This window comes from Petromyzon marinus, chromosome 37, assembly GCF_048934315.1.
Source record: "Petromyzon marinus isolate PM22_M1 ecotype Great Lakes invasive population chromosome 37, UKy_Petmar_22M1.pri1.0, whole genome shotgun sequence".
Taxonomy (NCBI): Eukaryota; Metazoa; Chordata; class Hyperoartia; order Petromyzontiformes; family Petromyzontidae; genus Petromyzon; species Petromyzon marinus.
In genome coordinates, this window is record NC_133703.1 from 6,930,285 (window position 1) to 6,954,968 (window position 24,684).

General features: G+C 48.4%; 1 protein-coding gene across 45 annotated transcripts; it reads left to right on the forward strand.

Annotated features, from left to right (window-relative positions):
- Positions 1–24,553, forward strand: LOC142930154 (uncharacterized). Of its 45 annotated transcripts, none has more exons than XR_012946173.1 (12): positions 3,810–4,022; positions 5,481–5,583; positions 6,288–6,445; positions 15,142–15,273; positions 17,928–18,004; positions 18,983–19,056; positions 19,631–19,692; positions 19,932–20,149; positions 20,466–20,538; positions 21,429–21,583; positions 22,629–22,748; positions 23,412–23,446. XR_012946173.1 is itself a non-coding variant. In XM_076072240.1 (11 exons), the coding sequence occupies exons 2-11, from the start codon at positions 2,312–2,314 to the stop codon at positions 23,582–23,584; spliced, it is 1,011 nt and encodes a 336-aa protein (XP_075928355.1). In that variant the 5' UTR covers positions 1–318; positions 2,303–2,311; the 3' UTR covers positions 23,585–24,553. The 45 variants fall into 45 exon arrangements, 21 of the variants coding, with proteins under 21 accessions (XP_075928355.1, XP_075928357.1, XP_075928359.1 ...); XR_012946178.1 differs by lacking the exon at positions 17,928–18,004 and adding an exon at positions 18,269–18,321; XM_076072240.1 differs by lacking the exons at positions 3,810–4,022; positions 19,631–19,692; positions 19,932–20,149; positions 21,429–21,583 and adding exons at positions 1–318; positions 2,303–2,380; positions 4,213–4,278 and having other exon boundaries at positions 22,685–22,770; positions 23,412–24,553.
- The last annotated feature ends 131 nt before the right edge of the window (positions 24,554–24,684 follow it).

The following is a 24,684-nucleotide window of genomic DNA, read 5'->3' on the forward strand; positions in this document are numbered from 1 at the left end:
TGCGCGTGCCGCCGGAGCACGCGCCGCCTGAGCACGTGACCCAGGTGGGGGCCACGTGGTGTTGGTGGCGAAACTGTCATGGCGGCGCGTGGGGAGCTACTCGCGACTCCCGCTCACGGCCAACACGGGTGACGATTGTACGAGGTGGTCCTGGGACACTCCGAGGTCGACTCGGCATCAAATGAGTACGGTGTGTAAACATCGCCACCGGGGAGACAAAGGCGGCCGGGCGTGGTGTGAGCCACCCCACCCACACCCGAGGATCGGCGGGCGGGGCCGCCATCGCAAATTGCCAGCCCTCGCAAACAACAGCGGTCGGTAAGTAAGCTCTTGACTATGCATATATTATTGTTGTGTTACATATAGATTTTATATATCAGGTATGTAGTCTTCTCTTTGTGCCCGACGCTTAAGGGCTGCAGTTTTTGGTAGCGGCAAGTTTGAGTAAAACTCACGTGTACAGTATTTTGGCGGGACAAATGGAAATATCACAGAATCGTTTTGCGCGTTACCCCCTCCCCCCACCTAGAGGTTCACTCAATGTTTATTTTACTTTCTATCGAAAACAAGTGTTAAGATAAGCGTTTAATAGTCAAACTTAACCAAGTCGTCAATTTAAGTGTCTTTTGTACATTTATGTTCGTAGGTTTGAATATATTCTGTCTAGATTCGTTTAAAAAGAATGCAACCTTCTCTGGCTACTATTAGCCCTCTTTTAGAATTGTGTTTCAACCGATTACCCTCGCTTGCCTGACCCATCACGGCTCTGAGAAATAAATGTATGACTAATGGACGTCAATGTTAACCAGTTGTCCATTTTGTGAGGTATCCCTAACTAGCCAGTAACTTGTAAGCGAATAAACAAACCAACGGCGTAATTTGTTCGCGCTCGCTGGTTACTTTTGGAAACAACATTGTTGATAATTTATTTAGAAAGGTCTTTTATACCGATCTAGGTCACGATATGGACTTCGATGTTAGCGTCGTAATTTTCTATTGGCAGATTCATACGTGATTATTCACCAGTGACTCATGTTTGCTATAATTTCACACATTTATAAATCACCTCACGTACTCCCCCCCCCCCCCCGGTTGCGAACCACTGGCCTAGAGAAGCCATTAGTGACAGACATTACCATCACATCGACAGTGAGGATGGCTTTATGAGACCCAAGGCGACATGGAATGCACAAAAGACGTTTGAACTGCCAATGTGTTCTTTGCGCGGCATTGACCTGCAAGGCTGTGAGCCTGAAATCGGTGAACTAATGAAAAACGATCCCACCCAGTTGTGTCGCGTCATTGACAATGACGCTGAAGAAGAATGCAGTCGTGTATTTTGACGGTACAATATATGAAATGCACAATCGATGATTCATCTAGATGAAGGGTGAGCAGTCAGATTCATTCCCTCACCCATGTTAACAATTTTGGTCTACCGCACCGACTGTTTGCTCTCATGTACACACCGCACAGCGAATGACTTGGTGTTTCTACTTTGGCAGTGGTACACAAGCACAACAACAAATACATGGACGCATTCGTCAATAACACTGGCTTCTTCCAGGATAAAATATGGACAGTAAACCCTCTCAAACCACAAGGGTTATGTTCTTGAAAACGCGCGCGAATGTAGAAACCTTGTTGACCAGGAAAAATGGGGTTGCGTTCCTGGCACGAGTGAACATAGGGGGGAATAGTAAATGTTTAATACCACTGACTACAATAAATAATAAAATATGAATGACAATTCGTTTTTATTACCTTTCATGATGATTTGATGACAATGGAGATGGTGAGGAATTCAGGTGGACGACTCATCGGGAGATGCAGGTGTTTGATAACAACAACGCACAGTTATCATTTTAGCACTCGAGAGCACGTCTGTGATAGGCCGACATTTTGGCGTGGACTGTGAGATCCATCAAGAATGAGGCGAATGCAATCAGGGAAAGTGTTGCGGCTATCGCCCCCCAGTGCTGTGTTCTCTTATCAATAACTATCACATTTTTACTGTGAACAAGATTTCTACATATTCTTGGTTCTTTCGGTAAAGTCACGTTGAAGGGAAACAATAAAATATATATAAAACAATAAAATTCTCGCGACGTTTCGACTGCAACACAAGGCTGTAACCCTCGTGAATAGAGAAGGTTTACTATATTGGCATAGTCACTCTGGTTTGTCAGTGCGTCGTCAACCGCGAGCCGGTGGGGAGTGTCAGGGAAAGCTGTCCCAGGTAGTCCAGGAAGCCGGTAACATGACTTCTATGATTTCATGGGTGCCACATTTCTATTTACAGCGATGTTCAATGTACTGCTGGATCACGGCTTTCCTACTAGAGCTCCTTCTACTGGAGGCCCCTTCCACCAACAGTGACGTGAGCAAGCAATTCCAGGGTTGCACCTTTACATTTTAAAAATTAATGTATTTATTTGGTAAGAGCGTGTGTGTGTGTGCGAGTGAGTATCAGAGCATGTGGATTCTGTATGTTCGCCCGCTATTCCGCAGTGTGAGTATGCAAGAGGTTGAGTGAGTGAATATAAGAGTGAGTATAAGAGAGCGTGGAGTTTGTATGTTCTCCCCCATTAACATTGCATTTTACTATATCAACATTGATAAATGGTAACATATATTACAATACAGTAGCCTCTTGACTATCCGTGCTAATGCCGAGGACAGCCATGGCTAATAAAAAATTGCGGACCATCCAAAAATATCCATTTTACGTGGATCTCTTTGCCAAAAACCACTAATATAGATATACATTATGTTTAAGTTAAGGAAATTGAGTTTGTTAATGAACAACATTTTTTTAGTAAAGAATGTATTGATCTTGTTTTTTGTTACAAAAGTATTTGATTTAGAACGAATGCTAACGATCGACCGAACGATGCACATGCTCAGGGATAACTTTCCTGCTCCCGCGCAGAAGACTCGGCCCACTAAGTGGACAGAAGCAGAGCCACGCCAATCAACATCAAACTCCGCCCACTGTTGTAAAGATATGCAACTAAAGTACCGTAGGGGCGATCACATGGATTTCAGATTAACCGGAGCACGTGACTTGTAATAAACATTTCCATGAATAAGTGTATCACTGTTTTTAGATTATTAATTTGGGATTAAGGGAAACATCCATGAGTTATTAATTTGTGTCAATATCAGGTGCGTGGTTAATCCTCAAATGGGATAAAACGCAAGCGGATAATTGAGTCAACTGTATTATGAACTAAATCGACATTAACAACATTGCATTCTTCTATATCAACATTGACAACCTTTATAACATTCTTAACATTGTTTAGAACAATAAACTATGATAAAATTAACAACATTGCATTCTACTTGATAAACAACGATAATATTTCGAAGGTGGTAACATTATTCATGACTATAATAAACTGTTATAACAATTTCTGTGCTCCCCTCTGTCACGCGCGCTCCTTTATGGCGTGCCTTCCTCTACTACTGCTGCCACTAAATACTGAGGGGTTAGCATCTTCATCATTAGACCTCCTTTGCCAGTACCAAAATATAATAATAGGGTTTTTCCCCTTTTTTTTGGCAACGAAACTGAAACCTTTTTACAAGGATCCATGTCTGCATTAACCACAATACTTGCAGTCAAAATGCAAACAGGAAAACATACTATGATAATATATGCATTGTCCTTGAAACTGATTGGTCCACACCAAGGGACGGCTTTCTTTCGAGCCTCGACCCAATTGGTGCTCGACCAGACATGAATCCTTGTAAATAGGTTTCAGTTTCGGTGCCAGAAAAAAAGGGGAAAAACCCTATTACACTGAGGGGTTGTTTTCATGGAGGTGGACACCACCTGCATCATGAACATGGCGAGTCCACCTCATCGGAAGCCAAGTTCACATTTCTTCCTGAGAAGTGGAGCTGCTTTGGCTGCATCTGCTGCTGCTGCTGCTATAGCAGACGGACAGAGAATACTACATCCGTGCAGGCCGCCCCGTCTGAAGCCACACTCGGGCACTGCAAGCCTTTCCTCGGTGTGTTTGGCGAGAGGGCGATGTTGAACATTTTTTTGCTAGGACCTTTCCCGGCACGCTGAGTAGGAAGATGCTCCGGTAGTACGGTCCCCCTTATAGAGGGGGACCACTAAGGTATCCTTCCAATCCTGCAGCACGTGTCCTCTGTGGTCCAGAAAGTTGTGATTATATCATATCGGGCAATCTGCAGACACACGCTACCTGGGAAAAGTGCTGTTCGAGAGCACCTGTGAAGGTCGACACATCACACGAGAGGGTGGGTGGCCAACACCACACCTGGCTTAGTCTCCCCAGTGCTGATGTTTTACACACAGCACCAGGTACATGTCGTCCCCGGGTTACGAAAGGGTTAGGTTCCTGAGAACGATCCGTAACCCGAATTTTCCATATGTCAGTAATTGAACAATTTGTCCCTGAATTAAAGCTAAAATCCAATAGCCAGAAATAGTTGTGCCTCCCCTACCTGAATACTAGTTCGTTTTCCCTCAGGACTGTATTGTGCTGTTTTCTATTGCTACCTATATTCTATTGCTCTACATACTCTGCACTTCATATTCGTTTTTCATTTAATCGAATAACACTACCCATAATTAAACTAATGGGACATATTCTGGATCCAATTGTTTATGAATACCAGGAAACATTTTAATAAAAATCGTTAACAGAAAGCAGTCACTTCCGAATGTTTGTTTACCGTGCATTAGGCTAGGCCTAGACTTTACATACACACTCACACACATGCACGCACATTAAATACAGTAAAAACCTAACAATAGAAACATGGGGGAAAAGATAATTCGAAGCATAGAGAACAAACAATAATGTAATGGTATACAAAAATTACATTGCCCATAATCGTGGTGGGGCTTGGTGAAGGAGGCGTTTTGGTGGAGTGAGGCGTAAGGCGGCGTGCCTTATGCGTCCCTCCGCGGTATTCATCCGCAACCTCACCGCGCTGCACTATTTGCGCTTAACTTATGCAAACATTTCTGCATCTTAATTTTTTTATGCATTTATCAGAGCATTTTCATAAAACAATAAAATTCTCACTAAAAGAACCAAGAATATGAATCCCTGCAGTCACGAAAGCTTTAAATCAAATTTCATTTTCATAAAGTCGGGTCTTCCGTAACCCAGGAACTGCCTGTACTCATTTAAGGCTGATTTAGGGGAGGCTCGGAACAGGTTTGTATATTTGTCACTGATAATGGTCGTGAGCAGGAATAGAACTCGGTTCGCTGGGTTCACGCCACTACGCTACTGCTCCCCACTCGCAAACACTTGTACATTATCACACACTCAGACACGCTCCCAAACACATATATACTCGCTCACACTCTACACTCTGCAAAAAAGGGAGACACCATACAAACTCAGCACGTGGTTTCAACTCGGCACTTGCCCCAACGTAGCATTGAGGCTATGGGGGAATCTTCGTGTTTGTTGTTGTTGTTTCAGGACCAGGACCCCCCGGTGGCGGAGAGTCGATCTGCACGATCGTCGCCGGCGCGTGGAGCCACCGGCTCACCGACTACTCCCAGAACGCGTGCGGGAAGGGCAGGTGGTGCACAGCGACACGTGATACATGTGCAGTGGATTCCTAAATATCAGCCTCTTGTCTCCACTTACACATGGCAGGTTTTCTCCCGGGGTCTCCGGTTTCCTCCCACATGATGCTAATCTGTGACGAGTAATGGAATTTGTCGTCAAACATCCAAATGTGGCGGCACCCGCCTCACGGTGTCTTAGTTCAATCGCCGGCATTGCTGTTACGATGCGATGCAGCCGTGGAGACAGGCGTCCTCATTATATGTTGTCTCGCTACTCGTGAAGCCGTCCCACCCCGATTGTCCCCGCCCACCAACACCGCCTTCCCCACAGTTCCTGCACGAGCTCCCAACACGTGGAGCAAGACGTCGCTCATCGTGCTGAACCACGCCTCGCGGCACGACCCAGAAACACCTGTGAACCAGACACGATTCTTAAGTGTCCCAGAGTTGATTTTATGTCACCAGGTGAGGACTCGAGAGAGGAGCTTGGAAGCATTTGCAAGGGTGAAATAGAGCAAGAACAACCGTATCCTGTGAGGAATCAAGAATATTCCATGAACTCCCTGTGGTGGGAGTCTGCTCGGGCAGATCCTGATCCTGTTCCTCCCTCCTGCGCTCCCCCTCTGCACGTCGATGCGCTGCCACGTCGTCCACCCAGCAGCGAATCAATCGGCGAGCATCTGCTTCTCTCTGTGTCTGCCCCCCGCCCCTACAGCGCAGCTGGGGTCTGCACCCAGCTGTGGCGCGGCGAGTGTGGTGGGAACTCAACACCAGCGGCGCCACTCGCCTACCTGGAACTGCGCGCAGGTCCTGGCGCTCCCCGGGGCAGCTGGCATGGCTACAATGCAACGCAAACTCGCAGGGAAGAAACAGGTGAGTTTGTGGAGGGGAGTAGAGTAAGATGGAAGGGGAGTGTGTGGAGGAGAGTAGAGTGGGATGGGCGGGGACAGAGGAAGCAGAGTGTGTGGAGGGGCGTAGAGTGGGATTCCAGAGGAGCGACAGTGAGTGTGTGGAGGGGAGTACATTGAGATGAGGGGAGAGACTGGTGAGTGTAGAGCTGAGTAGAGTGAGATGAGCGGGGAGAGACGGGTGAGTTTGTGGAGGGGAGTAGAGTGGGATGAGAGAGGAGAGGCAGTTGAGTGTGTGGAGGAGAGTAGAGTGAGATGAGAGGAGACAGGTGATTTTTCTGAGGGGAGTAGAGGGGAATGAGAGGGGTGAGACAGGTGAGTGTGTGGAGCTGATTCGAGGGAGGTGAAAAGGGAGAGGCAGGGGAGTGTGTGGAGGGGTACAGTGAGATGAGAGGTAAGATACAATTGTGTGGATGGGAGTCTAGTGGGATTAGAGGGGAGCGACAGGTGAGTTTGTGGGGGCGAATCGAGTGGGATGAGAGGGGAGAGACAGGGGAGTGTGTGGAGAGGTGTCGAGTGGGACGAGAGTGGGTGACAGGTGAGTGTTTGGAGAGGAGTAGCGTAAGATAGAAGGGGAGAGTCAGGGAAGTGTGTGGAGGTGGAGTACAGTGGATGAGAGGGGACAGAGGAAGGAGAGTGTGTGGAGGGGCGTAGAGAGGGATGAGCGGGGAGAGAGGGATGAGTTTATTGAGGGGAATAGAGTGGGATGAGAGGGGGAGACAGGGCAGTGTGTTGTGAGGAGTAGTGAGATGAGAGGGGAGAGATAGGTGAGTGTGTGGAGAGGAGTACAGTGGATGATAGGGGACATAGGAAGCAGAGTGTGTGGAGGGGCGTAGAGTGGGATTCGAGAGGAGCGACAGTGAGTGTGTGGAGGTGAGTACATTGAAATGAGGGGAGAGACTGGTGAGTGTGGAGCAGAGTAGAGTTAGAAGAGAGGGGAGAGAGGCAGGATAGTGTGTGGAGAGGAGTAGAGAGAGATGCGCGCGGAGAGACGGGTGACTTTGTGGAGGGGAGTAGATTGGGATGAGAGGGGGAGACAGATGAGTATGTGGAGTGGAGTAGAGTGAGGTCAAAGGGGAGAGGCAGGGGAGTGTGTGAGGGGAGTACAGTGGGATGACAGGTTAGTGACTGTGAGTGTGTGGAGAGGAGTACATTGAGATGAGGGGAGAGACAGGTGAGTGTGGAGCGGATTTGAGTGAGATGAGAGGGGAGAGATGGGTGAGTTTGTGGAGGGGAGTAGAGTGGGATGAGAGGGGAGTGACAGTGAGTGTATGGAGAGGAGTAGTGAGATGAGATGGGAGATACAGATGAGTGTGAACTAGAGTGAGATGAGACGGGAGAGACAAGTGAGTTCGTGGAGGGGAGTAGAGTGGGATGAGAGGGGGAGACAGGTTAGTGTATGGTAGGGAGTAGAGTTAGATGAAAGGGGCGAGACATGCGAGTGTGTGGAGTGGAGTCGAGTGAGGTGAAAGGGTAGAGGCAGGGGAGTGTGGAGGGGACTGCAGTGGTATGAGAGGGGAGTGACAGTGAGTGTGGGGAGAGGAGTAGAATGAGATGAAGGAGAGAGACAGCTGAGTGTGACCTAGAGTGAGATGAGAGGGGAGAGAGACAGCTGAGTGTGGCCTCGAGTGAGATGAGAGGAGAGAGAGACAGCTGAGTGTGGCCTAGAGATGAGAGAGGAGAGAGACAGCTGAGTGTGGCCTCGAGTGAGATGAGAGGGGAGAGAGACAGCTGAGTGTGGCCTAGAGATGAGAGAGGAGAGAGACAGCTGAGTGCGGCCTAGAGTAAGATGAGAGGGGAGAGAGACAGCTGAGTGCGGCCTCGAGTGAGATGAGAGGAGAGAGAGACAGCTGAGTGTGGCCTCGAGTGAGATGAGAGAGGAGAGAGACAGCTGAGTGTGGCCTAGAGTGAGATGAGAGGAGAGAGACAGCTGAGTGTGGCCTAAAGTGAGATGAGGGGAGAGAGATGGATTGGTGTGTGAGGGGAGTAGAGTGAGATGAGAGGGGTGAGACAGGTGAGTGTGTGGAGGGGACTACAGTGGTATGAGAGGGGAGTGACAGTGAATGGGGAGAGGAGTAGAATGAGATGAAAGGAGAGAGACAGGTGATTGTGGCCTAGAGTGAGATGAGAGGGGGAGACAGGTTAGTGTATGGTAGGGAGTAGAGTTAGATAAAAGGGGCGAGACAGGTGAGTGTGTGGAGAGGAGTAGAGTAAGTTGGAAGTGGAGAGGCAGGTGAGTGTGTGAAGGAGAGTACAGTGGGATGAGAGAGGAGTGACTGAGTGTGTGGAGGGGAGAACATTAGGATGAGGGGAGAGACTGGTGAGTGTGGAGGGGAGTAGAGTGAGATGAGAGGGGAGAGACGGGTGAGTGTGTGAAGGTGAGTAGAGTGAGATGAGAGGGTCAGGTGAGTTTGTTGAGGGAGTAGAGTGGGATGAGAGGGGTTAGGTGAGTGTGGAGCGGAGTCGAGTGGTATGAGAGGAGGAGACACGTGAGTGTCGAGGGTAGTAGCGCTAGATGAAAGGGGAGAGGCAGGGGAGTAGAGTGGGATGAGAGGGGAGTGACAGTGAGTGTATGGAGAGGAGTAGTGAGATGAGATGGGAGATACAGATGAGTGTGGACTAGAGTGAGATGAGACGGGAGAGACAAGTGAGTTCGTGGAAGGGAGTAGAGTGGGATGAGAGGGGGAGACAGCTTAGTGTATGGTAGGGAGTAGAGTTAGATGAAAGAGGCGAGACAGGTGAGTGTGTGGAGTGGAGTCGAGTGAGGTGAAAGGGTAGAGGCAGGGGAGTGTGTGGAGGGGACTGCAGTGGTATGAGAGGGGAGTGACAGTGAGTGTGGGGAGAGGAGTAGAATGAGATGAGAGGAGAGAGAGACAGCTGAGTGTGGCCTCGAGTGAGATGAGAGGAGAGATAGACAGCTGAGTGTGGCCTAGAGTAAGATGAGAGGGGAGAGAGACAGCTGAATGTGGCCTAGAGTGAGATGAGGGGAGAGAGATGGATTAGTGTGTGAGGGGAGTAGAGTGAGATGAAAGGTGAGAGCCTAGTGAGTGTGGGGAGGGGAGCACAGTGGATGAGAGAGTACAGAGGAAGCGGAGTTTGTGGAGCGGCGTTGAGGGGGATTCAAGAGGAGCGACAGTGAGTGTGTGGAGGGGAGTACATGGAAATGAGGGGAGAGACTGGTGAGTGTGGAGTGTAGTATAGTTAGATGATAAGGGAGACACAGGTGAGTTTGTGGAGGGGAGTAGAGTTCAAAGAGAGGCAGGGGAGTGTGTGGAGAGTAGTACAGTTGGATAAGAGGGGAGTGACGGTGAGTGTGGGGAGGGGAGTACAGTGGGATGAGGGTAAAAACAGGCGAGTGTGGCCTAGAGTGAGATGAGAGGGTAGAGACAGGTTCTTGCATGTGATGGGGAGTAGAGTGAATGGGTTGATTGGGGAGAGACAAGTGAATTTATGGAGAGCAGTAGAGTGAGATGAGAGGTAGGAGGCAGAGGAGTGTGTGGAGGGGCATGGACTGGAATGAGGTGGGTGAGAAAGGTGAGTGTGTGGAGCGGAGTCGACTGGGTTGAGAGGGGGAGACAGGTGAGTCTGGAGTGGAGAAGAGTGAGGTGAAAGGGAAGAGGCAGGGAAGTGTGTGGAGGTGGAGTACAGTGGATGAGAGGGGACAGAGGAAGCAGAGTGTGTGGAGGGGCGTAGAGGGGGATGAGCGGGGAGAGAGGGATGAGTTTATTAAGGGGAGTAGAATGGGATGAGAGGGGGAGACAGGGCAGTGTGTTGTGAGGAGTAGTGAGATGAGAGGGGAGAGATAGGTGAGTGTGTGGAGAGGAGTACAGTGGATGATAGGGGACATAGGAAGCAGAGTGTGTGGAGGGGCGTAGAGTGGGATTCGAGAGGAGCGACAGTGAGTGTGTGGAGGTGAGTACATTGAATTGAGGGGAGAGACTGGTGAGTGTGGAGCAGAGTGGAGTGAGAAGAGAGGGTAGAGACAGGTGAGTTTGTGGAGGGGAGTAGAGTTAGAGGAGAGGGGAGAGAGGCAGGATAGTGTGTGGAGAGGAGTAGAGAGAGATGAGCGGGGAGAGACGGGTGACTTTGTGGAGGGGAGTAGATTGGGATGCGAGGGGGAGACAGGTGAGTATGTGGAGTGGAGTAGAGTGAGGTCAAAGGGGAGAGGCAGGGGAGTGTGTTGGGGGGGGGGGAGTACAGTGGGATGAGAGGTTAGTGACTGTGAGTGTGTGGAGAGGAGTACATTGAGATGAGGGGAGAGACAGGTGAGTGTGGAGCAGATTTGAGTGAGATGAGAGGGGAGAGATGGGTGAGTTTGTGGAGGGGAGTACAGTGGGATGAGAGGGGAGTGACAGTGAGTGTATGGAGAGGAGTAGTGAGATGAGATGGGAGATACAGATGAGTGTGGACTAGAGTGAGATGAGAGGGGAGAGACAAGTGAGTTCGTGGAGGGGAGTAGAGTGGGATGAGAGGGGGAGACAAGTTAGTGTATGGTAGGGATTAGAGTTAGATGAAAGGGGCGAGACAGGTGAGTGTGTGGAGTGGAGTCGAGTGAGGTGAAAGGGTAGAGGCAGGGGAGTGTGTGGAGGGGACTACAGTGGTATGAGAGGGGAGTGACAGTGAATGTGGGGAGAGGTGTAGAATGAGATGAAGGAGAGAGACAGCTGAGTGTGGCCTAGAGTGAGATGAGGGGAGAGAGACAGCTGAGTGTGGCCTAGAGTGAGATGAGGGGAGAGACAGCTGAGTGTGGCCTAGAGTGAGATGAGAGAGGAGAGAGACAGCTGAGTGCGGCCTCGAGTGAGATGAGAGAGGAGAGAGACAGCTGAGTGTGGCCTAAAGTGAGATGACGGGAGAGAGATGGATTAGTGTGTGGAGGCGAGTAGTGAGATGAAAGGGGAGAGCCTAGTGAGTGTGGGGTGGGGAGCACAGTGGATGAGAGAGTACAGAGGAAGCGGAGTTTGTGGAGCGGCGTAGAGGGGGATTCAAGAGGAGCGACAATGAGTGTGTGGAGGGGAGTACATGGAAATGAGGGGAGAGACTGGTGAGTATGGAGTGTAGTATAGTTAGACGATAAGGGAGAGACAGGTGAGTTTGTGGAGGGGAGTAGAGTTAGAAGAGAGGGGAGAGAGGCAGGATAGTGTGTGGAGGGTTTCGAGTGCAATGAGCAGGGAGAGATGGATGAGTGTATTGAGGTGAGCAGAGTGGGATGAGAGGGGTGAGACAGGTGAGTGTGTGGAGGGGACTACAGTGGTATGAGAGGGGAATGACAGTGAGTGGGGAGAGGAGTAGAATGAGATGAAAGGAGAGAGACAGGTGATTGTGGCCTAGAGTGAGATGAGAGGGGAGAAACAGGTTAGTGTATGGTAGGGAGTAGAGTTAGATAAAAGGGGCGAGACAGGTGAGTGTGTGGAGAGGAGTAGAGTAAGTTGGAAGTGGAGAGGCAGGTGAGTGTGTGGAGGAGAGTACAGTGGGATGAGAGAGGAGTGACTGAGTGTGTGGAGGGGAGAACATTAGGATGAGGGGAGAGACTGGTGAGTGTGGAGGGGAGTAGAGTGAGATGAGAGGGGAGAGACGGGTGAGTGTGTGAAGGTGAGTAGAGTGAGATGAGAGGGTCATGTGAGTTTGTTGAGGGAGTAGAGTGGGATGAGAGGGGTTAGGTGAGTGTGGAGCGGAGTCGAGTGGTATGAGAGGAGACAGGTGAGTGTCGAGGGTAGTTGTGCTAGATGAAAGGGGAGAGGCAGGGGAGTAGAGTGGGATGAGAGGGGAGTGACAGTGAGTGTATGGAGAGGAGTAGTGAGATGAGATGGGAGATACAGATGAGTGTGGACTAGAGTGAAATGAGACGGGAGAGACAAGTGAGTTCGTGGAGGGGAGTAGAGTGGGATGAGAGGGAGAGACAGGTTAGTGTATGGTAGGGAGTAGAGTTAGATGAAAGAGGCGAGACAGGTGAGTGTGTGGAGTGGAGTCGAGTGAGGTGAAAGGGTAGAGGCAGGGGAGTGTGTGGAGGGGACTGCAGTGGTATGCGAGGGGAGTGACAGTGAGTGTGGGGAGAGGAGTAGAATGAGATGAGAGGAGAGAGAGACAGCTGAGTGTGGCCTCGAGTGAGAGGAGAGAGAGACAGCTGAGTGTGGCCTAGAGTAAGATGAGAGGGGAGAGAGACAGCTGAATGTGGCCTAGAGTGAGATGAGGGGAGAGAGATGGATTAGTGTGTGAGGGGAGTAGAGTGAGATGAAAGGTGAGAGCCTAGTGAGTGTGGGGAGGGGAGCACAGTGGATGAGAGAGTACAGAGGAAGCGGAGTTTGTGGAGCGGCGTAGAGGGGGATTCAAGAGGAGCGACAGTGAGTGTGTGGAGGGGAGTACATGGAAATGAGGGGAGAGACTGGTGAGTGTGGAGTGTAGTATAGTTAGACGATAAGGGAGAGACAGGTGAGTTTGTGGAGGGGAGTAGAGTTAGAAGAGAGGGGAGAGAGGCAGGATAGTGTGTGGAGGGTTTCGAGTGCGATGAGCGGGGAGAGATGGATGAGTGTATTGAGGTGAGCAGAGTGGGATGAGAGGTGTGAGACAGGTGAGTGTGTGGAGGGGACTACAGTGGTATGAGAGGGGAGTGACAGTGAGTGGGGAGACGAGTAGAATGAGATGAAAGGAGAGAGACAGGTGATTGTGGCCTAGAGTGAGATGAGGGGGAAGTGATTGTGTGTGTGGGGAGGGGAGTACAATGGGATGAGAGTGGACGATAGTTGTGTATGTGGAGTTGAGTAGAGTGAGATGAGAGGGGACAGGCAGCAGAGTATGTGGAGGGAGTAAAGTCGGATTAGAGGGGAGTGACAGTGAGTGTGTGGAGGGGCGTAGAGAGATGAAAGGGGAGAGACAGGTTAGTGTGAAGGGGAGTCGAGTAGGGTGAGTGGGGAGAGACGGATGAGTTTGTGGAGGGAAGTAGATTGAGGAGAGGGGAGAAACAGGTGAGCGTGTGGACTAGAGTGATATGAGAGGGGAGAGGTAGGTGAGTGGACGAGAGTGTTGAGCAATTGAGCAATCATTGGAAGGATGTTATTAACCAAGTTAAACTTTAACTGCCTTATAGTTTATATTCATATCTCCGGTCTTTTACTCCCAGCCTTACACACTACCATCACTATGAAATTTGACGTGCAATGTTTCAGTCGTGCAAATTTGTCCCTCATCCCACTCTCCCCCCCCCCCATCCGTGGTACATGAGTACCATGCCCAGGAGCTTCTCTAATCTCCGTCCCCCAACACCCCCCCACCCTGCATCCGTCCTCCCTGGCTCCTCCCCCCTTCTTACCCGATATAATCTCTTGTCACAAACAGCTCTCTCGACTCACCACAGTAATTTTGCTGTGACTGTTGCCACCTGATGACGGAAGCTTGTGCTGCCTCCGAAACGCCGTGATTTGATTTAGTTTTCACTTTTTGTTTTATTTTATTTTTTACCTACGTGACTTTACCGAAAGAACTAAAGAGTATGGATCTTTGCAGTCACGAAAACTTCAAATCTAGAATGGGAGACAAGTCACTTTGTGGAGGGGAGTAAAGTGAGATGAGAGACAGGTGAGTGTGTGGAGGGAGGTAGAGTGAGATGAGAGGGTACAGGCAGGAAGAGTGGTGCTGAAGGTCACATGTCAGACTTTTGTGCCATGGGGTTGACTGGTGGTGTCAGGCTATGTGCAGGATATCACAGGACACACCCAGGTGTCAAGGGGTTGACTTATGGTGCCAGACCAGGTGCAGGATGTAACTGGTAGATCCTTGTGCCATGGGGTTTATAGATTGTGCGAGGCTATGTGCAGGAGGTCACGCTACAGACCCAGGTGTCAAGGTGTTAACTGGTGGTGCCAGGCTAAGTACCGGATGTCACAGGACAACCCCAGGTGCCAAGGGGTTGTTGAAAATGCCAGGCTATGTGCTGCAGAAGATCACAGGATAGACCCAGGTACTTTGGGTTGTCTGATTGTGACATGGTTGGTGTAGGAGGTCATTGGACAGACACATGTGCCAAGGGGTTTACTGATGATGCCAGGCAAGGTGCAGAAGGTCATTCTGCAGGCCCAGGTGCCACGGGTTTGAGTGATGGTGCCAGGCTAGGTGCAGGAGGTTTCGTGACAGACCTAGGTGTTATGGGTTAACTGATGTTACCAGGCAATGTGCAGCAGGTCATATGACAGACCCAGGTGCCAAGGGGTTTAATGATTGTGCCAGGCTAGGTGCAGGAGGTCACGGGGGAAACCCAGGTGCCATGAGGTTTACTGATGGTGCCAGGCTAGGTGCAGAAGGTCACGGGGGAAGCCCAGGTGCCATGAGGTTTACTGATGGTGCCAGGCTAGGTGCAGAAGGTCACGGGGGAAACCCAGGTGCCATGAGGTTTACTGATGGTGCCAGGCTAAGTAGAGGAGTCGTATCTCCAGAATAGTCTATTGTTCTTTACGTAAGTCATCGGTGATTGAGCTGAGACCATCAACTCACTGAAATGGAGGATCAGGTTTAATCACAACTCATTGGGAGTCTGTGTCTCTATGTGCGCTTATGGGTGTCTTGTGCGACACACTGGGTCTTGATGTAAATCATTGGTGGCTGTGCTGAAACCATGAAATCAATACAACTCGAGGATCCATTTTAATGACAACTCTGTCTATGTATGTGTAGGGTGTAGGTGGATTCCTGCTCACGGCCACCATCGGTGACAACTATCTTTGCCAGCCACACGATGGAGCTACGCGTGGGGGTGCACGACCTGCAGTGGCAGCCACAGCCTCGTGCCCGACCCCCCACGCAACGGTGAGAGGGACGCTGCCTTGCTCGCGACTCACGCGCTTGCTCACTCACCTTGGTCTGTCTCACTGTCACACTCACCTCTCTAGGGTTCCCTCTAGTTGAGGCCCTGCAGCCAGCAGTGGTTTCAGTCATACAGTTCAGGATTGTATCTCATCCTCCCTTAAACAATGTGTCTAATGCACTCTGCTTCCTGGTGTAGTGTTTAGTGAGTGCTGTGCGAGGGTTAATTGAGTTTTGTTTTTTGTGCCCGCTATGCCATTATATTTGATGAAGCACATGAGTGGACACTGTACACCAATATTCATTACGCTTGGGCTGCTGAGAAAGTTAGAACAATTTACCTTATTTATATGGGAACGTTTTAACCTCGGTGTAATGAGCTAAGATTGACAGTAATCGTAATGGAACAGCTGTACTTTCTGTACAGAATTAATCGTCAATGTACTGTATATGTAAATGTACATTGTCAACATCAGCCCTGGTATCTGCACTGCTGAATGAACAGATCCCCATGCCATCGGCATCCCTCATTGCCCTGCGCGGTGCCACAATCCATCGCGCTCTTGAACTAATCTCATCGCTCTGTCTTGCCCTTGTTTTCTTCTTTGGCTGCAATTCCGGCACCGGTTTTGTCCATCGGCTATCATCCCATCGAGTGGTGTCCAGCCTAAGCCCCTCCTTGCTTTTCTTAACAGTTTGATTGGCGTGGTTGGCTTTATACTGTACGAAAGAAGTTGTACATACATATGTAGTGTTTATAATGATAAATACACTTCTTATGAGGCACACTCTTTATTGTCTTCTCTTACACAGTCCTTAACACACAAAGGGGTATACGGTCCCCTCACCTAAGAAGGTACAGCCTCTAGACTTAGCGGGACCTACCCACAGGTCTCTTCCTAACCTAAGGAGGCACAGCCTCCAGACTTAGCGGGACCTACACACAGGTCTCTTGCTAACCTAAGGAGGCACAGCCTCCAGACTTAGCGGGACCTACCCACAGGTCTCTTCCTAACCTAAGGAGGCACAGCCTCCAGACTTAGCGGGACCTACACACAGGTCTCTTGCTAACCTAAGGAGGTACAGCCTCTAGACTTAGCGGGACCTACACAGGTCTCTTGCTAACCTAAGGAAGTACAGCTTCCTGTCTTGGCGGGACTTACTCTCGAGTCTACCGCTATCCTAGAGTCCTCCGGCTGGGACCTAGGGGAGGCTATCTGACCCACTGCTGGCCCGGTGGGTCTTGACCATTGGATACGCTGAGCCTTAGCCCTCAGAAGGGCTGGAAGGCTGGGTCCAGGGTCCTGGCTATCTTCAGCCCGGGCTTCGGTCTTCGTGTAGGGAGAGAACTCCCCGCGCTTCGCGCGCTCACCCTTCTTATACCCGTTTGTGGCCAGGTGTAACCAATCCCACATTCCCACGTGGAACTGTCTGATTGGTTGTTACCAAACTGTGGCTACGATCCAGTTCACCTCGTCTGACCCCAACCGTTATTCACACAGAGGTAGCGCTGCACTGCCCCTTTGATACCTAGTGGCAATGCAGGTTACCGAACAGTGAGTAGTTAGCACCTCTACATCTACAATAAGATTTCTCTGATTCTGTTTGTTCCCTGAATCACATGTTCCCCTATCTGTCTTTCACTGCAATCCCAAGAATGCAACTCTGTTCTTTGCATAAGTTTCAGCTTAGTGTCATTGTTTTCTGATCATTTTCACAGTGGGTAATGTGTACCGATTGGAAACAACCTTTATTATTCAGGCACTTTGTCGTGCTGCTTTTGATGATCAAATCGATATTCCAAAAGCACTATCTCCTGCCCTAATTGTCTTTATTTCATACTTTTATTCACAATTCACCTTAAATTTCCACACCTCCGATTAGCACAGTTGACTTTGAATGGTGCAAAAGAAGTTTCAACATACATACTTACACATGGTATTCTTTTTATTGGCAAATCAAGAAGAAGAGAGAAGAGCTGAGGATTATTACATCTGCTACTTTTGATATAGAGGTTTGAGTTGATTGTGTGGTTGATGCTAGCGTGGCTTTAAAATGCAAGTATCGATGCCGTGCTATTGCATGTGATGAGCAGGCCGTGTTGGTTCTCAGTGCTACGGTTATACTGACCCATGCTGCTTTGTTCCCATTATTGTAGGTCAACTCTGAGTAAAAGTAGTCGGTGGCTTCTGATGTATCAACAGGAGCGTTAATTTTGTTAGTTACCAAATACCTGTGGAATTTACGTAACGTCTTATTCTGTGGATTTCATTTAGTTGGCATGTTTATTTTAATGGCTAAATAAAACAGATGATGGGTTGACTAAAATGTTGCAGGTTATTGTAGACGAATACTAAACGAGTGAAATGCTGACGAAATCAACACTGATGATCACCAACCTCAGGAACACAAAGGCCTCGCCACTGCTTGGTGCACCAGCCACTGCACGGTCTCTCGAGTGGAGGCCCTTCTGCCAGCAGTGACACAAGCAAATAATTGTAGAACTGCACCATGACTTTCTACTTTTAATCCAGAAATTCCAAAGCTCTTCAACCACAAGTACACGAGCACCGTCCTAACCGTGGAGGGATGCAACCATCTCTCAGAGATGTTCTACAAGTACAGATGACTTCCCGACGATGTCTGCTTCTGCCCAGGCTAGGGGCACTTTGAGACCATGTGGAGTGACAGACTCACGGGCTGAACTCGTGCGAGTCCGATCCAAGTGTCACAGGTAAACATATCGGGTTGACCGGTAGTTGCGGTTACCTGGGTTCCCAACTATGTCAATGCAGTGGTTTGTAAGCGTTCATCGTAATTTTATTCGCAATTCACCTTCAAGTAGCACACTTTCCTTTAGTATGGTTGCCTAGATCAGTCTCTTGAGTGCGGAGGAGTGCAACATTCCTTCCCATACAGATGGAACAGGTGGCGTCAAGATTTGTGCTGTGCTGCATTCTAACAAACATTTGTGTGACGCCAACTCTTGCCTCCACAGTACTGGATCACAGGCTTGCGCCACCTCTGCCTGGCTGAAGTGCAAAACCAAATGTAATGTTACATGTTGCATGACAACTCTTATCTCATTGCTCTTGTCCATCTCTTGTCGTCGTTATAACCGAGGGTTGATGCCCAAGAACGATGCTCTTCATCTTTCGTGATCTTCAGGCTCTTCTCATGGAGAGTCCCGTCTAACTGTTCACATTTTTCCACCAACTGATCAGTTCCTCCCTCTTCCCCTTCTCCTTTCCATTTTTATTTGCAGCGTTATCTTCATCAAATCCCCAGCTGACCCAGGATATTTCCCACATTGCCAACTTTCTCATTATCTGCTCTTACCCGTGGACAAATACAGATAAGGCGAAAATTGAATCACAGATAATTGGATTTTAATTTTGATTTGAGTCTTTCGTGACTGCAGGAATCCATACTCTTTGGTTATTTCAGTGAAGTCACGTAGGTAGAAAATTAAAAAATATATATCACGTTTCGATCGCAACACAAGCGGTCGTCCTCAGGCAGAAAAAATAATCCAGCAGCGGAACTGCTGAAGCAGCGCTTGTGTTGCGATCCTAACGTCGTGATATATTATTTTTTTGTTTTATTTTTCTGTCTTTGTGACTTTACTGAAAGAACCAAAGAATTGGATTTGAGTCACTATTCCCAATGTGTGTGTTGTGTGTCTTGTTTTCCGCTCCATCTGCATGAGTAGGAGATGCCAACCCCGTGCATTGTGTCCGGTTTCTTCACCAATGCTGCCAAACTGCACCACAGTGAATCTTACAGGTGCAGTTTCTCCATCCTGCCTCATGTTTTAATGTGACGAAGTGGTCATGTGCCTTAGGGGTTTTTGAGATTATCGCGAAGGTTAGAGAGGTGGGACTTTGATGGTATGTGTTGAGAAGAGACAAAGGAGGTGTAAGGGAAAGTTGCTATGGAGATGCTACCGATGCAGCACCAAAGGAGTAGAGCGCGACCGAGGGGGAGATGGGAGGCTGCGGTGGCACGAGACACGAGGACGGTGGATATGACGAGAAAAGAGGCACGGAATGGAAGCTCACGGAGAAAGGAAATAGAAGCAGCTGACTACATGCAATAATGGAACGTTTGGCTTGGAATAAGAAAAGTTGGTTGTGTGGTTCAGGGCAATCAGAATGGCTATGTCCTACATGAAGTGAGCACTGCTGAGCTCCTGGATTAAGAGGGGTATCTACCTGCTGCTCTGAAAGAGTTCACAATGGCCAGGGTCAGATACACTACGCTGGCACTGTTGACACCTGAGGTTGGATCCCTGGTAATTTCTGTTTGTTTTTTCAGGGGTCTGAGTGTACGTTTGTAGAAATTGGCGTATGTGTTGCAGGAGGCTAGTGGCTACAAATCCAGCGACCTAAGTTTGATTCCGTGCCATGGCTCACATCAGTGGTGAGTGATATCTTAACCAATTCGAGTCTCCTGTATGTAGACTCAGCTCCAAATAAGTGCATGTTTCAGCGTGTATTAACATCAGCAAAGGGAGCTAGGCTTGGAACTGGCCCCACCACCCCCTTGTGCACATTGCCAGTCTTAATAGGCACATACCAGCAGCACTTGCCTGGCAGCCTGTATAAACGATGTGACTCTTTGTGTTTTTGTTTTGTGTGTGAGTGTACGTATGTGTGCAGTGGTGGGGAGTGGTATTGTAGCGCTTAGCGAGCTGCACTACGAACCTGGTGACCCGAGTTCGGTCCCGCTCATGGCCAACACCAGTGACGATTATCCGAACCGGTCTTCGGCCTCCTCTATGTCGACTCAACCTGAAATCAGTACCTGGTGCGGTGTGTAAACATACCCACTTGGGAGACGAAGGCGGCCGGGCGTGGTGCTGGCCACCCAGCTCCAAGTATGCCAGCCGGACTTCATGGGTTCTTGCAAAAACACCACTTGTTCCAAAAGTTTGGTAAAGGCTATATGGGGTATCTTTGTCTTTGTATGTGTACATGCTTCTGTGTCAGTGTCTTTGCCAGAGAAACTGATCTAACAGTACTGAGATTCTTCATGCTGTCCCCAGCTTTGACTGTCTCACTGGGTTCATCACGGCCATGTTGTAGACGTGGACAATTTCATGCAAATGTGTGTGTTATATATTTTTTGTTGATATTAATGGCAGTAGACGTCTGTTGACTAGTACTCTGATTTTACACTTTTTATTGGAACAGGAAGGTATGAGATGACTTTCAGCTCCACATCCACACCCACCTCCGTGCTCAATGCCAAGAAGCCACTGTATTGGTAATAAACCCGCAATGTTTTTTATTCGTAAACCTGCATTTTTTTCCATATTTTCCCAATTTACCGCGACTGTGCTCTCGCCATCATGTCATGGGTCCCCAAGTAGTCATTCGTGTCTTACAGAGCAATACAAGCCTTGTGTTAGATCATAGCCCACTAAATCTGATATCACAGAGCTACTTTGTACCCTTTAAATTGACCTTTCGTCCACATAGTAAAGGGCAGGACTTTCCCACCCGTTCCTCATATGGGAGTAATGTTAGTCGTAATAATGTTGTGACTTCTCATAGCTGGAAATATATCCCAATAAAGTGCAGAGTGACAGTAATGTGATGCATTATTTTGTGCAGTCAATGACGACCGGACTGAGACCATTAACTCACTCGATTTGAGAACCCGCTTTAATCACAGGCAGCTGCCTGGATTCAAACTCAGGTACTCGGTGGTGCCAGTTCAGTGCTCTGGCCTCTAAACACCCACGTGTTAAATACATAAGCAACCTTTTTAATTAGCAACATTCTTTGACCACTTTGCCAAAACAATTGGGATTGTGGAGCTGTGGCACAGTCATGATATTGCTTTTTCTCATGCCTCTGCTGGCAGAAAGAATTTCCACGAGGATGCTCGTGTGAGAGCCCCTTTACAAAATATTTGGTCTACTCTTCCACACTGGTCATATGTTTTACCGCTTGGTAGATAGGCAGGGGAATTTAAGATTACTTGACCATTTGTTTCAACTGCTGTGCCAGAGGGTCTAACGAGCAACCTCTCTGTTGCCAGGCCAGCGTGCTAGGCATTGCACCACAGCAGCCCCCTCCAGTATTTAATTCTAAACGAAGGTCACTCTCTGCGTGCTTTTGTGCACGCGCGTTTGGGTGGTGTTGAACGAGATGGTGCAGACGTCTCGCTTCTTCGTGAGGAAAGTGATGGCACTGGAGCCGGCCTGGCTCACGGGACTCGCTCCGCGCTTCTGGCAGAGCGCCGTCTGGAGGCTCCATTGTCGCCACTGCGCTCCGGTGACATTCACCGGGTCACGGTTCATTTGGTTCGTGAAATTAGTGGCGAAAACAAACGTCAACAAAGTGATTTGTTTTCATGCAAAGATAATGGGAGGTCGAAAATCAAATGGGCGGTGACCGCCTAGCAGTCGTGCGTTTGCCGCTTATTACGAAGGTGCGCGGTTAGAATCCAGCGGCTGCTCGGATTTGATACTGCGGGTTTATTAACTGTAAACATACACTCAGTCTGCTTCAGAGTGGACATTAAAGATCTTGTGACGTCATTCGCAAGGTTAGGCCATTGTGTGGCGGCATCATGAGTCATGTTATTCTCATGAACAATTGTGCCCGAATGATTCAATTGGGAATATACATAGCAATCGTAACCCCCTCCTGTGAGAACCTGGCAAGACTCTTCTGAAAAATAGTCACTGCTCAGTGACGCTTTGCTGGGTAAATCAGCATGATAACCACTGTGACATGAGCCTGTGAACCAGTGGTTTGTAGTTGGGGTTTGGTGGGATTTGTGGAGATGGAGCCATCGTGTTTGCTGGGGGCACGCGCCTGCAGGGTGATGGGATGGTACCTGTAGGATTTGGTACAGCAAGAATGCTTGACATAGAGTACGTTGCATGTTCGTCCTGATCAATTCACCGGCCACACCCAGTGCAGCATCTTTGCATGTATTGACTGTCATTGTATATAGATGTTCAGTCACATACAAACGTTTCACCGATATGCCTATACCACACTCCCCAGCAAGTCGGATATGCGACGTAGTACTGAATGACTTAGCTTGAGTGTTATCCCGTGGTTTCTGTGGGCTTTCTCTGGTTAATTTCCATACGTATAATATTCAAAGGGACAGATTGCAAACAAACATTGAAATGAAATGTTTTCCTTTTTAAACACAAAAAGTTTGTACAAAATTAGAGAAAGTCATGTTCAAATACTGCTTGCAATGTATATATTGTAGGAAGATTACTTTTACGGAATGTTTTGTTGCACTATACCCATAACAAAACTCTACTATTAAGAAAAAATGTTGTGGTAATCCGTCGTGAAACATTACTGTATGCTCTCAATCAGCAGCCATGATGGTCACTGATCAAGGCCACTTACCACCCTGCATTGTCCTGTGATGCCAGGACCCGTCCCCTGCACACAGCCCATCTCATCGTTCCATTTCCACCATGGGCAACTTCCTGCGTGGCGAGTTTTCTCCCCATTGAGTGTACATGACAACGTTGCAAGACCCATGCTGCAAATTTACATCTAAAATACAAGCACATACACTTTCATATGAAGTGTAACCTTCCGGCTACAGACAGGAGCAAATGTTCGGAATAGATTTAGGGGTAGGGTGGATAGTATGGTTATGAGTATTAGTTGTAATAATTGTGCCTTGTATGTATCCAAAGTAAACCATAAGGGAGGGCCAATTTAGGTTTGTATTAACTTAAGGCTGATTTGACCTAGGGGAGACCTAGTATAGGTTCAGACTAATTTAAGGCTGGGTTGACCTAAAGGTGAAAGCATGTTTCCTAAATTCACAGTGCCTGTCCACCCAGCAGTAAAATAGGCGCACTGCAACGAGTTTATCGGCAATACGCATGTGGGTACTTCCTTTCCAAGACGCCTGTCCATCTTTAAAGATAATTGATAATCCTCGAGGAGCTCTCCAGAGCTCCCCCAGTTGAGTTCCTTCTGCCGGCAATGGTGTGAGCAATCAGCTGCATGTGGATATTTCTGAGATGAGCACTTACACTAAAACAATGTGAAGTTAAATGTACTTATTTTCACATTTCAAAAGAAAATTTGTGACCAAAGATGGAATTTTACTCATCGCCAATATTTGTTTTGTGATGCTGGCAGATTCGTATGTGGACGTCTCCGATTCCAAACAGTATTCCTCTTCTGTGAAGATGTGGACGACGGACTTGTCCCAGACCCCCATTCTCCACCGAGGACCACACGCGCTGCACACTTCGAGTGAACCCCAGCAGCGACGTCTCGATGTTCCTGCCTGCCCACTGAATGACACCTAGCAGCGCAACAACACTGGATTAGAGTTGCAGTGCACAGTAGTGCAGAGGCGGGTCTATAAACTTCGTAACGGGAGAGACGGTAGCGCCGACATTTTAAGCTGCTTAAAACACGTCTTACTGGTAAATATCAATAAAAGATTATTTGGGTCTTTTGGGAAAGCCACGTAGAAGAAATAACACTAGAAAAGCTATTTTGGCGTCTCAAGGGGGATGCGATCACCCCCATCGCCTCACCCTTGGATGGAACCCGCACTAATGGCGTGATCACAAAGGTGTACAGCAAGCGCCGGGCATCTTAAAAGTGTTGAGCAGCCAGTCTATGCAGACGAGGGCTCTCCCATGTTCTCTGCAGCAGGGCTCGGTGCAGCCGCACGTGACTCTTGCGCCATTCCGGTTCCTTCAGAGGCTTGTCCATCTGAACCACTTGACAGTGGAGAGATTGAGATGGGGAAGCAGGGAGCATCTGTTTTAGTAAAGGAGACGGTATCCAACACAGTCCCTACACGTTTGTACTGTGATTGCTACTTTAAAGAAAGTCTCATGGTTTAAAAATGGAAGATGTTGCTCACGCACTATTCTCTCTCTCTTTTGTGTGGAAGAGGATGATGACGGCCCAAGATATCTGTTTTTGAAAGATGTTACATCCAGGTGCTCCAGCATTAACTAACATTATTTAGAACTGATTTAAGTACTTATTAGCATGGTTGGATATGTATGGTACGAAAGACGTTCCACATACGTCCAGCAACCTGCTGTGTCAGAATATTTCTTCAAATTCAGCCTAAAAAGTCAATAGTGCACACTTTCAATTGAGTATTAATTTTTTGAGAATTATGAATGTGGATTATGTGATATCCTATGGTTTGCATGTTGAAAGTTTTGTGCAACCCCGTAGTGAATTTGACTGATTTTGAATAAGGCTAGTCCTTAAAGGCAACACAGTTTTGTATAAAATTGTATTTCATCCAAGATGCTGTTTAGTGCAGTCCTAGTGGTACAGTACATGAGTTGGGGGAATCTTTGCATGTCTACATGTCTGTGTCAACCATACTACGTATGCGGATTATCTGGCGATTGCTTCCCACTGAGAAAGAGTTGCA

Coding starts and splice junctions, on each gene's coding strand:
- LOC142930154 (XM_076072237.1), top strand. CDS start 3,825: ATGGAGGTGGACACCACCTGCATCATGAACATGGCGAGTCCACCTCAT. Junction 15,274..17,927: donor GCCCGACCCCCCACGCAACG/GTGAGAGGGACG, acceptor GCTTCTGCCCAG/GCTAGGGGCACTTTGAGACC. Junction 22,771..23,411: donor GAGTTTTCTCCCCATTGAGT/GTACATGACAAC, acceptor TGATGCTGGCAG/ATTCGTATGTGGACGTCTCC.